This window comes from Natrix helvetica (assembly GCF_964273705.1).
Source record: "Natrix helvetica genome assembly, chromosome: 5".
Taxonomy (NCBI): Eukaryota; Metazoa; Chordata; class Lepidosauria; order Squamata; family Natricidae; genus Natrix; species Natrix helvetica.
Genome location: NC_138551.1, coordinates 36,751,386 through 36,764,791, shown reverse-complemented (window position 1 = coordinate 36,764,791; position 13,406 = coordinate 36,751,386). Strand labels below are relative to the sequence as shown.

Here is a 13,406-nt window from a genome sequence, read left to right as displayed (position 1 = left end):
TGCCTTTTCGCCCGAGTTCCAAGAACTTTATGAAAGCTCCACTATGCTCCGAATCTACTAAGGTCCCCTTTTCCTACCCTTAACCGAACTGCCCCACATCTAGTGCAAAGCATCATCGCAATGATACTTTCTGACCAAAAGACACGCTCACTACAAGCCCCCAAGCTTTTCCTTACTGTAGCTCCTTCCCAAGGCTTGGAAAAGCAGATCTCGCTTAACGCCGACAGTCGGCATGGCTCACTAGCAATTCCTGACAATTACTTTCCTTCGCGGCGCATGCGCTAGGTTCATTGTCACTAAGGAAGGCCCCAGGACTTCAACTCCCTGACGTTAAAGACTAGTGCCTAAGTTGCTGCCCGATCCAAATGCTGCTTTTTTTTGGCTACATCTTCGTTCAGAACAATAAAAAAAGTATAAAGTCCGTCCAAATCCCGTGTTCTTAAAGTGGTGAATAACCCGGCAGAGAGAAGCTCGTATAAAGTTTGTTCTGCATTGAACAGGCTTGTCGCGGACAGCTAACAGTTCCACTCTATCAGCCGGGAAAAAGGGAGAAGTTTTGGTTTATAGATCTACGAACGATAAATGGGGTAGAACGGGCTTCGCCCTAACACCGTGTGTCAACTTGGTAACAAGAAACAACGTGTAAGTTCCTTCTTGCATGTAAATTAGTGCAATCTAACATGTTGGCATTAAATTGAATACTGGCTCTGAGATAGGAAGGTACAGATGTCTAAGATGTCTAAATCAATTTAAATAGAACGGTGTTTTTTTTCGCAATTTCAAATGGGTTTATGAATGGGATTGTGTTTATTTAAATTAAACTCCTATTTGCTTTCAGCATACAGTAAAATCGTACCTGGTAATTTTATAGCAGTTTTTCAAACTGACAACTTTGAAACGTGTGGACTTCGATTGTAGAATTCTCACTCAGCAGAATTTCGAGAATTGAAGTTCACACATCTTAAAAGTATGCCCATGTGTATCTTCAAAGACCCCCCCAACCCCGTTGTTCAGTAAATTTGGCTTCCAGAGAAATAAAATTGCTGCCTTAGAATCTAGGTACACTTATTGAATTTCACATGTATTAATGCTCGGGTTTGCACATTACATAAACTCATGATATTGTTAGGCACAGTTTGTTAAGTAAGTCTTATTTGGATACATTCCGGCATTGCAGTCTCGAAAGGACTTACAACGCTTGGATGTAAATCTATCTAGCCCCTCTTCTTTTTTAATTATTCAGAAATCTCATAGTATATATAGCAAGGGCAGAGAAAAAATCTACAGGATGTTTTGGGAGAAGGTTTGCTTTACAAAGCCCAATAGTGGATTTTTTGCAATAAGGGGAGGCATAATAGACCTAAAAACTGCCATACAGAAAAATGGATACATTTATTCAAAGTTATTCCAAAAGCAGGACAAATAACAATTAGATAAAATTACAAAGAAGTAAAATAGTTGGACATAGGAAAAATTTCTTAACAGCGTAGACTGTTCAACAATGAAACAATGTGCCTTGGGAATTTAGTTGTTAGATTTATTACCTTTATTAGAGAGATTAAACATTTCTCAGATAATTCAATTCATTAACAGGTTCAAGGTATAATATTAATAATATCCTGGAGAAAATCTATCCACCTGCTTGCTAAGAGTTGGTCCTGATTTAGCATATGACTAAAATTTGAAAATATACATAGAAAAGCACATAAATGATTACCCAAAGATAAAAAACAATAAATAAATAAATATATGCAGCAATCACATTTCAAGTGTTTTTTCCTAAATAATTTGTCCATGAGTATTAAAAAATAAATTTCCCTCATACTTCAAGGGAAAGGGTAGCCCATTGTACAGCACAGTAGCAGAGAAGTAGTATGTAAGTCCTCTTCATAAAAATGGGAAACAAGAAAACAGATTCTGCCAGGACAGCTATTTGATTCTAGACCAGTTGAAGAAGTCTTGAATATACCTTGGAACCAAGATTTGTAGGGCTTATATAATATTTAATTATTGAATCATATAACAATAATATAATATTAAGCTCATTAAATATTGGCATAATTAATATTTTTTCATGGGAAACCCTTCATTATTTTTTTTACAAAAATAAGACTGAAAAAAGTGACATTGTTTTAAATTTAAAGATATGTATGTATGTATGTATGTATGTATGTATGTATGTATGTATTTGTGTTACAACCCCTGGTATGCCTAAATATGGGAAGAAGGTCACTACTCCCTCTTTCTGTCCTTCGGCTCATCACAGAAGACCATGCAGGCAGAAAACCATATTTTTATTTTTAATGTTGCCTTTTTATATTTGTGTTGTATTTGTACTAATAAATAAATAAAGGGAGACTAGTATAGATCTATTTTGAGCTAATTAGCTCTCATTAGCTAATTCATCTCATCCTATCTGTTGTGTACCGGTGAGCCTGGCCAGCAGAGGGCAGTCGAGAATAGGGATCCTCTGATTGGCCCAGGCGCACCAGCCAGCCGGCGGGAGAAATACTTTATCCCTATTGGTTCGTCGTCTGACAGCTCCTGGTATAAATAGCTGTCAGACGACTCGTTGTGTTGTTCCTGTCAGTTTATTCAATAAACAACAGTTTATTCAATAAACAACAGTTGTATTTTATTCGCCTCCGTCTCCTCATTCGAGAGGTTTCAACACTGGCGACGAGGACGGGCGACGTGGAACCCTATACAGTGCCGCAAATGGCTTCAAATGCTGCCTTTTCGCCGTTCCGGCCAGAGGCTGAGGCTTGGGAAGCGTTCCTCGAGAGGTTCGACTGCTTCCTCGTAGCGCACGATCTCGTCAGCCTCACCCAGGAACGAAAGCGCGGAATCTTCCTGAACTACTGCGGGAGGGAGATGTTCGCCACTGCAAGGGCTCTCGCTGCTCCCGATCCTGCCAATTCGCTGCCCTGGGACGAACTCCTGGCTCGCCTCAAGCAACACTACGAGCCCGCCCCGTCTCGTTTTGCCCGGCGGCAATATTTCCGCCGGTGCATTCAAAAGGAGGGCCAAACCATTGCCCAGTACGTGGCCGCTCTCCGCGCTGAGGCAAGTCTCTGTGAATTTAGTGACTTGGAAGACGCGTTGCTCGAACAATTTATCTATGGGCTACGAGACATAAAACTCCATCGCCGCATCCTAGCTCGCCCTGAGTTAACTCTAAAGATTGCGGTAGATGATGCCAGGGCTTATGAAATGGCTGATCAATCCACACCGGATTTCAGCCACCTCAGTCAGCACCCGCATGCCGCTTACTTGCCGCCATCTCCCTACGCGGCACCTTCTTCTGCCTACGCTCCATCTACCGCTTCTACCTTTCATGCTGAGGTAGACCAAACTGCCGATCGCCTTCAAACCCTCTCCACCCGGGATGGACGGCAGTGCCTCAGTTGTGGCGGCCGCCACCAACGCTCCCAGTGCAGGTTCCGGCAAGCCCTGTGCCACCAATGCGGCAGGAAAGGCCACCTCGCTGCAGTTTGCCGTTCCGGCCAACAGAACCGCCGCAGCCCTCTGCCGCAACCTCCTCCAGCCCGTCAGCCACCTTCTACGTCTTCCCGCCGTCAGCACTCCCTCTCCGTGGGGGACCCAGCTGAAGCCTACCCTGAATGGCTTGTAGACTCGGCCTCCTCAACTTTGGAGGGCCGAGGTAAGCTGCACCTCCTAATCTCCATTGAGGGGGTGCCCTGCCCTATGGAAGTGGACACAGGGTCGGCCCGATCCGTTATGTCATGGGCCACCCTTAACTCCTTACTGCCTTGGGTTAAACTTCACCATCTAAAACCCCCTGATTGCCGCTTACGCGACTATCAGGGAAATGTCATAGACCTATTGGGCTGCCGACCCTTTAACATCTCTTTGGGTTCTCGCAAGGCAAAGCTTCCCTTGCTAATTGTAAAAAACCCCCTCGCTTCCCTTCTAGGACTGGACTGGTTTAAGGCCCTCGGCCTTTCTATTGCTGGGGTTAACTCACTTTCACCCCTCCCTCCTGTTACCCCGCCCTCTATCTCCTCCCTCCTTTCCGACTTCTCCGATGTTTTCTCCCCCTCTTTAGGCTGCTATACCGGCTCTCCTATCTCCCTCAACCTCGACCCGTCAGTTCCTCCAATCCGCTTGAAGGCCCGCCGACTTCCCTTTGCTTTAAAAGCAAAAGTCGACGCCGAACTGGACAAACTAATCGGCCAGGGCATTTTAGAACCCGTTGATTTCTCCCCCTGGGAGACTCCCATAGTCGTGCCTTTGAAGTCCGACGGATCTATTAGGATCTGCGCGGACTTCAAATCAACACTTAACAAAGCCCTCCAATCACACCCCTACCCTGTGCCGGTGGTGCAGCACGTCCTGCACACTCTGGGCCAGGGTCGCATATTCGCAAAGCTGGACCTCGCGCAGGCGTACCAGCAACTGCCTGTCGACGAGTCGACCGCGCTTGCGCAAACAATCGTCACACACCGCGGCGCTTTCAAATGTCGCCGCCTTCAGTTTGGCGTGAGCGTGGCCCCCGGCATTTTCCAGGGACTCATGGAGCGGTTGCTCCATGGCATTCCCGGGGTCACCCCCTATTTTGATGATGTTCTGATTGCCGCCCCCAACCAATCAGAACTCATCAAAACCCTACGTCTGGTCCTACAAAAATTCCGTTCCGCCGGCTTGCACCTCAAACCTTCAAAATGCCAGCTCGGCGTTCCCTCTGTCACCTTCCTCGGCTTCCTCATCGATGCCAACGGCATCCACCCTGACCCATCAAAGGTCGAAGCCATTCTCTCCGCCCCCACTCCTTCCAACAAAGTGGAGCTCCAAGCCTTCCTTGGCCTCCTTAATTTCTATTCCTCCTTTATTCCCCACAAAGCTTCCCTGGCCGAACCCCTTCACCGTTTACTAGACTCTTCCACCCCATGGGTCTGGTCCAGCCGCGAAGCGCATGCGCTCGCGGCTGTCAAGCGCTCACTCACTGCCCCACCAGTCCTCGCCCAGTATGACGAGCGTTTACCTCTAACCCTGGCCTGTGACGCTTCCCCCTTTGGGGTCGGGGCTGTTCTTAGCCATTCGTACCCTGATGGCTCTGAAGCGCCCATAGCTTTCTACTCCCGCACCTTATCCAGAACTGAGCGAAATTACAGCCAGCTGGATAAGGAGGCTCTTGCTGCCGTTGCGGGAGTAAAACGTTTTCATTATTACTTATATGGCCGCCCCTTCTCCCTGATCACCGATCACAAGCCCCTACTGGGCATTATTGCAGGGGACCGTCCCACACCCCCCATTCTATCCCCCCGCATGTCCCGTTGGGCAGAATTCCTATCGTCCTACTCCTACACATTGTCCTACCGGCCTGGCGGCCACATTGCTCACGCTGACGCGTTGAGCCGCTGCCCTCTGCCTCTTCCTGTCACTGATCCAGCCCCTGTCCATTCTATTAACCTCCTGGCTGACCTCTCCCTACCGATGTCCGTTTTGGACATCGCGCAGGCCTCCCGAACTGACCCCATCCTGCACCGTGCAATGACCGCTGTCTCCCGGGGCTGGTCTGCAGTCTCCAATGATCCCCAACTCTCCCCTTTTTTCCGCCGCCGCCTGGAGCTTTCCATCATGCAGGATTGCCTCCTGTGGGGAAACCGCGTGGTTGTCCCCTCTTCCCTGCGGCCAGCTGTCCTGTCTCGCCTCCATGACGGCCACCCTGGCATAGTCAGGATGAAAAGCCTCGGCCGCGGCTATGTCTGGTGGCCGTCCATGGATGCGGACATCGCCGCCTACGTCCAACGCTGCACCCCTTGCCAGCAGGTGCGCTCCGCGCCGCCTTCTTCCCCGCCTAGGGAGTGGGAACTCCCCATGGGCCCATGGAGCCGACTCCACGTCGACTTCATGGGGCCCATTGAGGGCCGCCTATTCTTCCTTCTGGTGGATGCCTGGTCGAAGTGGGTTGAGCTGTTTCCTATGCCCAGCTCAACCTCTTCGGCCACTATCCGCATCCTTGACTCCCTATTTAACACCCATGGTCTTCCGGACGTTATCGTTTCCGATAACGGTCCCCAATTTTCCTCCACCGAATTCCAGTCCTACCTTGCCTCCTTGGGCATCCGACATGCCCCGATTGCCCCCTACCACCCTGCGGGCAACGGCCTGGCCGAACGAGCGGTTCGCTCCGCTAAGGAAGCCCTGGCCCGTATGGCCACCCTTCCCTGGCCACTCCGCATCTCCACCTACCTCCGTTCCCAGCACTCCACCCCTTGCCCCGCTACGGGCAAAAGCCCAGCGGAACTATTGCTGGGTCGCCGTATTCGTTCCCTGCTCGACCGATTCCACCCTCTCTACCACCCTTCTTTTCCTGTCCTTCCTTCCCCTCCCAGGTCTTTTCTGGTGGGTGAGGGGGTATTCGCTCGCAACTACACCGGCGAGCCGAAGTGGCTACCTGGCAAAGTGACTGACATCACGGGGCCCTGTTCTTACAGGGTCCTCCTCGATGATGGCAGACATTGGCGGCGGCATATAAGCCAGTTGCGTCGGCGACCAGAGGGACCTGAACACAACACACCTGCAGAAAAGCAACCAGGCCCTAACGACGCCGCCTGCCGGCTCGACCGTCCAAACGCCACTAGCTCCGACCTCGCAACAGCCCCCCCCGGTGCGCTGGCTCACTTACCATTGGCCGTCGGTGCATTGCCGGGAGGAAGACCCATCCAGGACGCTGCCAGGTCTGTTCGCCACAAGAGCGGAGCCGACACTCCACCTTCCCTGGGCGAGGCGCCATCTTCTTTGAGACGCTCTCAGCGCGTGCGCAGGCGTCCGTCGTACTTAGACGATTACGCCTGCGCAATCCAGGGGAAAGGGGTGTTGTGTACCGGTGAGCCTGGCCAGCAGAGGGCAGTCGAGAATAGGGATCCTCTGATTGGCCCAGGCGCACCAGCCAGCCGGCGGGAGAAATACTTTATCCCTATTGGTTCGTCGTCTGACAGCTCCTGGTATAAATAGCTGTCAGACGACTCGTTGTGTTGTTCCTGTCAGTTTATTCAATAAACAACAGTTGTATTTTATTCGCCTCCGTCTCCTCATTCGAGAGGTTTCAACACTATCGCCCAAGTGCTGCGATAGGATGAGATTAATGCATATAGGAATCTTGATTTGGTACCAGGTTTTTGTGTTCAATATGTTTAGTTTTGTAGTTTCAATACTGGATCTTATTTTTGTCTCTGGCCAATGGAGGAGTGATCTGGGAGTAGGGGATTTAGCTATCAACCCCCTGTCATGGTCTGATCACTCACTGCTCCGGCTCGACTTTCCAGCCGCTACTCCCCACCGCGGGGAGGCGGAACCAGAGTGCCCAAGATGGTTCCGCCCCAGGCGCCTGATGGAACCTGATAGGTTCCAGACGGAGCTCGGGCCACTTCCTGTAGCCCTGACCCACACTCGTTCAGAGGACCTAGTGGCTGCATGGAATAGTGCGGCCGCTGGGGCCTTGGACCGGGTGGCGCCTTTGCGGCCTCTATTGCAGCAGCGAACCACCCAGGCTCCTTGGTTTACCGAGGAGCTGAGGGTGATGAAGCGCCACAAGAGACGCCTAGAGAGCAGATGGAGATCATCATGCTCTGAATCTGACCAAACTCAGGTAAGAGCCCATTTACGGACTTACCTTGTGGTTTTAAGAGTGGCCAAGCGTCAGTATTGTGCCACTCTTATTGCGTCCGCAGATAACCGCCCTGCCGCCCTGTTTGGGGTGACCCGCTCCCTCCTCCAACAGAGGCCGTGGGAAGCTTCTCTGCAGGGCAGAGCAGAGGAATTTGGGGAGTATCTGCAGGACAAAATCACTCAGATTCGAAGCAAGTTGGTCCCTACTAGTGGTCTAGAAGGGTCGTCGGAGGCGGGTCCTGAGGTCCCACTCTGGGAGGAGTTTGACTCTGTTGCTTCCGAAGATATGGACAGGTTGCGTAGGCGACTGCGAGCCACCACATTTTTATTGGACCCATGTCCCTCCTGGCTTGTACTGGCATCCTGGGAGGTCACACGAGGCTGGCTCCAGGAGTTATCAACGCTTCCTTGTGTGAGGGGTTTCTGCCGGCCGCCCTAAAAGAGGCGGTGGTGAGGCCCCTCCTCAAGAAGCCTTCCCTGGACCCAGCTCTGTTAGCCAACTACCGTCCCGTCTCCAACCTTTGCTTTCTGGCGAAGGTTGTAGAGAGTGTGGTGGCACAACAGTTTCCGCGCCACTTGGAGGAAAATGATTATCTGGACCCGCGCCAGTCCAGTTTCCGGCCTGGCCACAGCACGGAGACGGCATTGGTCACATTGGTGGATGATCTCTGGAGGGCCAGAGATGGGGGTTGCTCCTCCATCCTGGTCCTATTAGATCTCTCGCCGGCTTTCGATACCATCGACCATGGTATATTATTGCATCAACTGGAGGAGTTCGGGGTGAGGGGCACCGTTCTGCGGTGGTTCTCCTCCTACCTCTCTGGCCGAGTGCAATTTGTATTGGCAGGGGGACAGAGGTCGACCTCGAGGCCGCTCTCTTGTGGGGTGCCACAAGGGTCGGTCCTCTCGCCTCTCCTGTTCAATACATATATGAAGCCGCTGGCCGAGATCATTCGTGGGTTTGGGGTAGACTACCATCTGTACGCGGATGATAGCCAGCTGTACATTTCTACCCCAATCCACCCCAACAATGCTATCGAAGTGATGTCCCGGTGTCTGGAAGCCGTATGGATCTGGATGGGAAGTAACAGACTCAAGCCCAACCCGTCCAAAACTGAGTGGCTGTAGCTACCGGCACCCCGGTTCAACCAGCTTACTCCATCACTGGCCATTGGGGGCGAACGTCTGGCCCTCGTGGATCGGGTATGCAATTTGGGCGTCCTTCTGGATACCCGGTTGTCCATGGATGACCATGTGACAGCCGTGGCCAGGGGGGCGTTCCACCAGGTTCGCCTGGTGCGCCAATTGCGTCCCCTATTGGACCGGAGCGCCCTTCGCACAGTCACTCATGCGCTTGTGACGTCCCGGCTAGACTACTGTAACGCTCTCTACATGGGGCTCCCCTTGAGATGCACTCGAAGGCTACAGCTGGTTCAGAATGTGGCCGCGCGGGCAGTCTCGGGAGTCTCTAGCTACTCTCACGTAACACCTCTCCTGCGCGGGCTACACTGGCTACCTGTGGCTTTTCGGGTGCGCTTCAAGGTGTTGACCATCATTTTTAAGGCGCTCCATGGCACAGGACCTAGTTATTTGCGGGATCGTATCCTGCCCCACACATCCCTCCGGCCGATTCGCTCACACAGAGAGGGACTCCTCCGGGTGCCGTCCACTAGGCTGTGCCAGCGGACGACGCCTAGGGGAAGGGCCTTCTCTGTGATGGGCCCGACCCTCTGGAATGACCTCCCCCCGACATTAGAATGACTACGGATCTCCGCTCCTTCCGTCAAAAACTTAAAACCCACCTATTTCAGCTAGCCGGCTTGGCCTAATTCCACCTATCCCACCTCAGTCCTATTTAAGGTCTGTTTTTTAATTTTTATAAATTGTACAGGGGCTATTTAATCTGCTTTTACTTATGTGTATGATTGTCTGTATGTTTTAAATTTATTCCTGTACACCGCCCCGAGTCCCTCCGGGAGAGGGGGCGGTCTAGAAATTTAATAAATTATTATTATTATTATTAATATGATTTTTATGTTGATTTAATTTTTAATTGGGAGTTTGTTATAAGAAGAGAGGCTATACAACACCCCCAGGACCAGACTTTAAGGAGCACTGATCTATATAGTGGGGCTTCAGATAGATTCCATCAATTTTATCAATGGAATCAATTTCAGGAGCCACAAATTATGAATCTTTCTTAAACAAAAACAAACAAATTGCTTTATATCTTAGTACAGTGTGTGATTCCAGCCATTGAGTAAATGAACAAAGGCTTCAAATAAATGAAAATGTAAGAAGAATATCATTTTCTCCCTTTTCCCCATTTTGGGCATTAATAGAGGTCATAAGCATATCTTGCATAATGGTTAAGCAATATCTTTGCGTCTTCATTATTAATACCAACTCAAAGCGCTTTGTCTGAATTTACCAGACCACTGTTCCTTAAGCGTCTGGCTTGCAGTTCATTTGTCTTTGTTTTTGTGCCACAGGTCATCATTCAAAAAAAAAAAAAAGACCAGACAACTACAAACAGTTGTTCCCATATTAATCATCCGTACAGATCAAGGGCATAGTGTCACACATAAAGAAGAGTGGAACTTTAAGGAATGTTAACTCAAAGCCTGGGAGAACAGGTGACAGAAAAAGGTCTCCTATTATTGTTTTTCAGATCTAGTAAAGCAAAGGTTTCTGAATATAGATACCACCTTGCTGAATGCCGTTTCTAAGTTTAATGAAGCTAATACAGCAAAATAAAGAATGAAGTGTGGTGAAGAATTAGTGAGGGATTTTGTGACATGTTGCACCAAGTTTCACCAAACCAATACTCTCCAGTGTTGTTGAACTTTGATTCTTAAAATTCCCAGCTAAAACACCAGATTGGAGAACAATGTCTTATACTATTTAGTAAAGTATAAGAAGCTAAAGCCACAGCAACTGAGAAATGTTCCCAGTATAATCTATTTAGTGTAAAAAAAAAAAGTTAGTACACACAAACAGTCATGTAAGTTGTATCAAAAGTGGCTAACTTGCTTTGATGAAATAATTTTAAGTGGAGGATAGCCTACTTATTCATATCATATTTGCCAGGATATAGATTAATATTTGAGCTACAGTATTTAGGTATTAGATTTGCTCAGACAAATGATCACAGCCTGCAGTCCGGCTTCCAGAAAGTACAACCAGTGGATTCTTAATGCACATCCTGCTGTTTAAAATATTACATGGATGAAAATAAGAGTACTGACTAATACTCATTTCCTTCTAAACTGCTGTTATATACAGTGTGTTGAAAGCATAAAACATACAGTACATGCCTGCATTCATTCTGAAAAACAACTAAAACAAATCAAAATAACTTATTTAAAAACTTTGAAAAATAATATGTGACTTTATATACTGTAATCAAGAAATAAAAAGCATTAAATTTTTGAGCCAACAAAAAAGATGCAGTAGTAATTTTACCATGGATTTTATTATTAAAAAACAGTTTATTAATTGATTGATGCATATACAGAATCATAATCTATGTGTAGGCAACTACTGTACAAAAGTTTCTATTGTGAGCCAGTGTGGAATAATGGTCAAGGGGTCAGGTTATAAACTGGGAGACCGGGAGTTCTAATCCTTTCTTAGTCACAAAGCCAGCTGGGTAAACTTGGGCTGGCCATTCTCTGTTAACCCTGGGAAAGAGGTAACTGCAAACAACTTCTGAAGAACCTTGCCAAGAAAACTGCAGGGACTTGTCCAGGCAGTTGCCAGAGTAAAACACTGGCTAGTTGGCAACAACAATAATAAAAGATTCAATTATACCTGCAGTTATGTGAGCACTAGCCCATTTCTGAAAGATTTCTTTTGGAAGGATTTTCAAAGAAATCTTTGCAAAATTCAAAAATTTGCTGGTAATTTATTACAGAAGCTATGCCAAAATATATCCCTTTCTAAAAAGGGAGGGGGGAATCAAATAAAACTGAATGTTATTAATTATGGCCTGACATCTGTACACTTAAAACTATTCTTTAAAACCAAAACATCTGAACCTATGTGTCTAAAAATTAAGATATACAATCAATGAATATGAATACTATTGATGATCCTTACTTTTATGCTATAGAAGTCATCATTTGTTGATAGCTGAAGGCTAAAGTAACAACTTTGGCACCATTGTATATAAAATAGCAATCCTTATTAACCAAAGCCTTCATCATAATCTTAAATCTAATCAGAATTCCAGCTGAAAAAAGAGAAAATTAGCTTGTGCCACAAATCCAGATAAAACCTCCTCCGTGCCATGTGGCACAAGAAATGCACTGCGGGAATTTGAGTATATCTGCCCTGCAAAACTACAGTTGAAAGCAGTTAATATGCTGTATGTCTTTATAAAAGCCAAATGATTGAGTCAGTATATAAAGAGAAAGGATTAAGGTTCCTTTGAAAAACATTTGAAGATTTTCAAAAGCTAATATTAAATTATTTTTGTGTCTCTAAAAGTTGCTCTTTGCTCTTGAATAATTATTTCCTCCTGGATAATTTTTTACTCTTGGATAATCTCTTCCTTATGTCTTAAGGCCTAGGTGTGTAGCATACTTTATTTTTATAGTACTGAATAAGTTAAGAAGCCTATGATTTGATGGATCATCCCTACTACCTTTTTTGTAGATTGGATTAAAATGCCTTATCCCCTTCTGGGGATAAATAGGAGTAACACAGCCAAAATTGGTAGCAACCAGTAAGCAGGCTTTTTTTTTTTACATAGCTCAAGAAACATTCATTTCCAGGGGAAAAAATGGTTTTTGATCTTTGCATAAAAGTAGTAAGTCCTTTCTCAATGTGGGATGGAAGAAAACAATTCATTCCTTTAATTGTATCCTTCAAATGAAAGACAGCTAGTCCAATGGAGTACTGTAGATTGGATTAGATTAGTACAATGTATGAACCCAATCACTACACAGGTTTATAGTTCAATGTGCTATTCATGATGGTTATTCCAATGACTGGTAAGTGTAATATTCGAACCAAGGCTGGGAAAAGCCATTCCTGAATTATTGGAAAGGACTAATATTTGTAGAAGACAGAAAACTTTTGTTTTTGTTAGTCAGAGGCAAAACTGAAATATAACAAAAAAGATATTTGAAATTATTTTTCCCTAATTACTGTATGTGGTTGACTCCAAACAATAATCACTCCCAGTCACTGTAATTTAACCCAGGTGGAAAACACTGGGTTCAGAAGGCTTGTCTAGACATACTCTGGACTTCTGGGCTGCCAGATACAGATGATTTATTACTTATTCATTTGACTTCTTTCTGCTTTCTCTAACACAGAGACAATGTTACTGCCAATCATTTTTCTCACAAACCAGTTTGGTCTAGTGGTTAAGGCTTCACATTAGAGACCAGAAGACTTGGAGTTCTAGTACCACCTTAAGCATGAAAAACTGGATGCGTTACTTTGGGCCAGTCATCCTCTCTCAGCTCAGCTCACCTCACCTCACAGGGTTGTTTTTGTGGGGAAAATAGGAGGAGGAAGGAGAATTAGGTATGTTCACAACCTTTGAGTTATTTATAGAGTAATAAAGTCAGGATTTAAAAAATCTGCTGTGCCCAAGTTTGTTATCAGTTGGGTTATTAGTTTAGGTTTAACTAATCCTTCTAAGAAATGTCTTCAATTGAACTCTGAATCACGAGTTTGTGTAATAATTTTGTGTAATAGCTCATTAAAAAGAACACATGAAAATTAGAGATGATTATGAATTTGCTTGAGGCTTAAAA

At 46.6% G+C, this 13,406-nt stretch overlaps 1 protein-coding gene across 1 annotated transcript in view; it reads right to left on the bottom strand.

The window, feature by feature from the left end:
* The window catches only part of FARSB (phenylalanyl-tRNA synthetase subunit beta), a 36,026-nt gene extending 35,700 nt beyond the window's left edge, over window positions 1-326 (bottom strand). Inside the window, exon 1 of the mRNA XM_081956376.1 lies at window positions 177-326. Within this exon, the coding sequence (XP_081812502.1) occupies window positions 177-234 (58 nt within the window). The 5' untranslated portion in view covers window positions 235-326. The remainder of the gene's footprint in view (window positions 1-176) is intronic.
* Window positions 327-13,406: the final 13,080 nt, after the last annotated feature.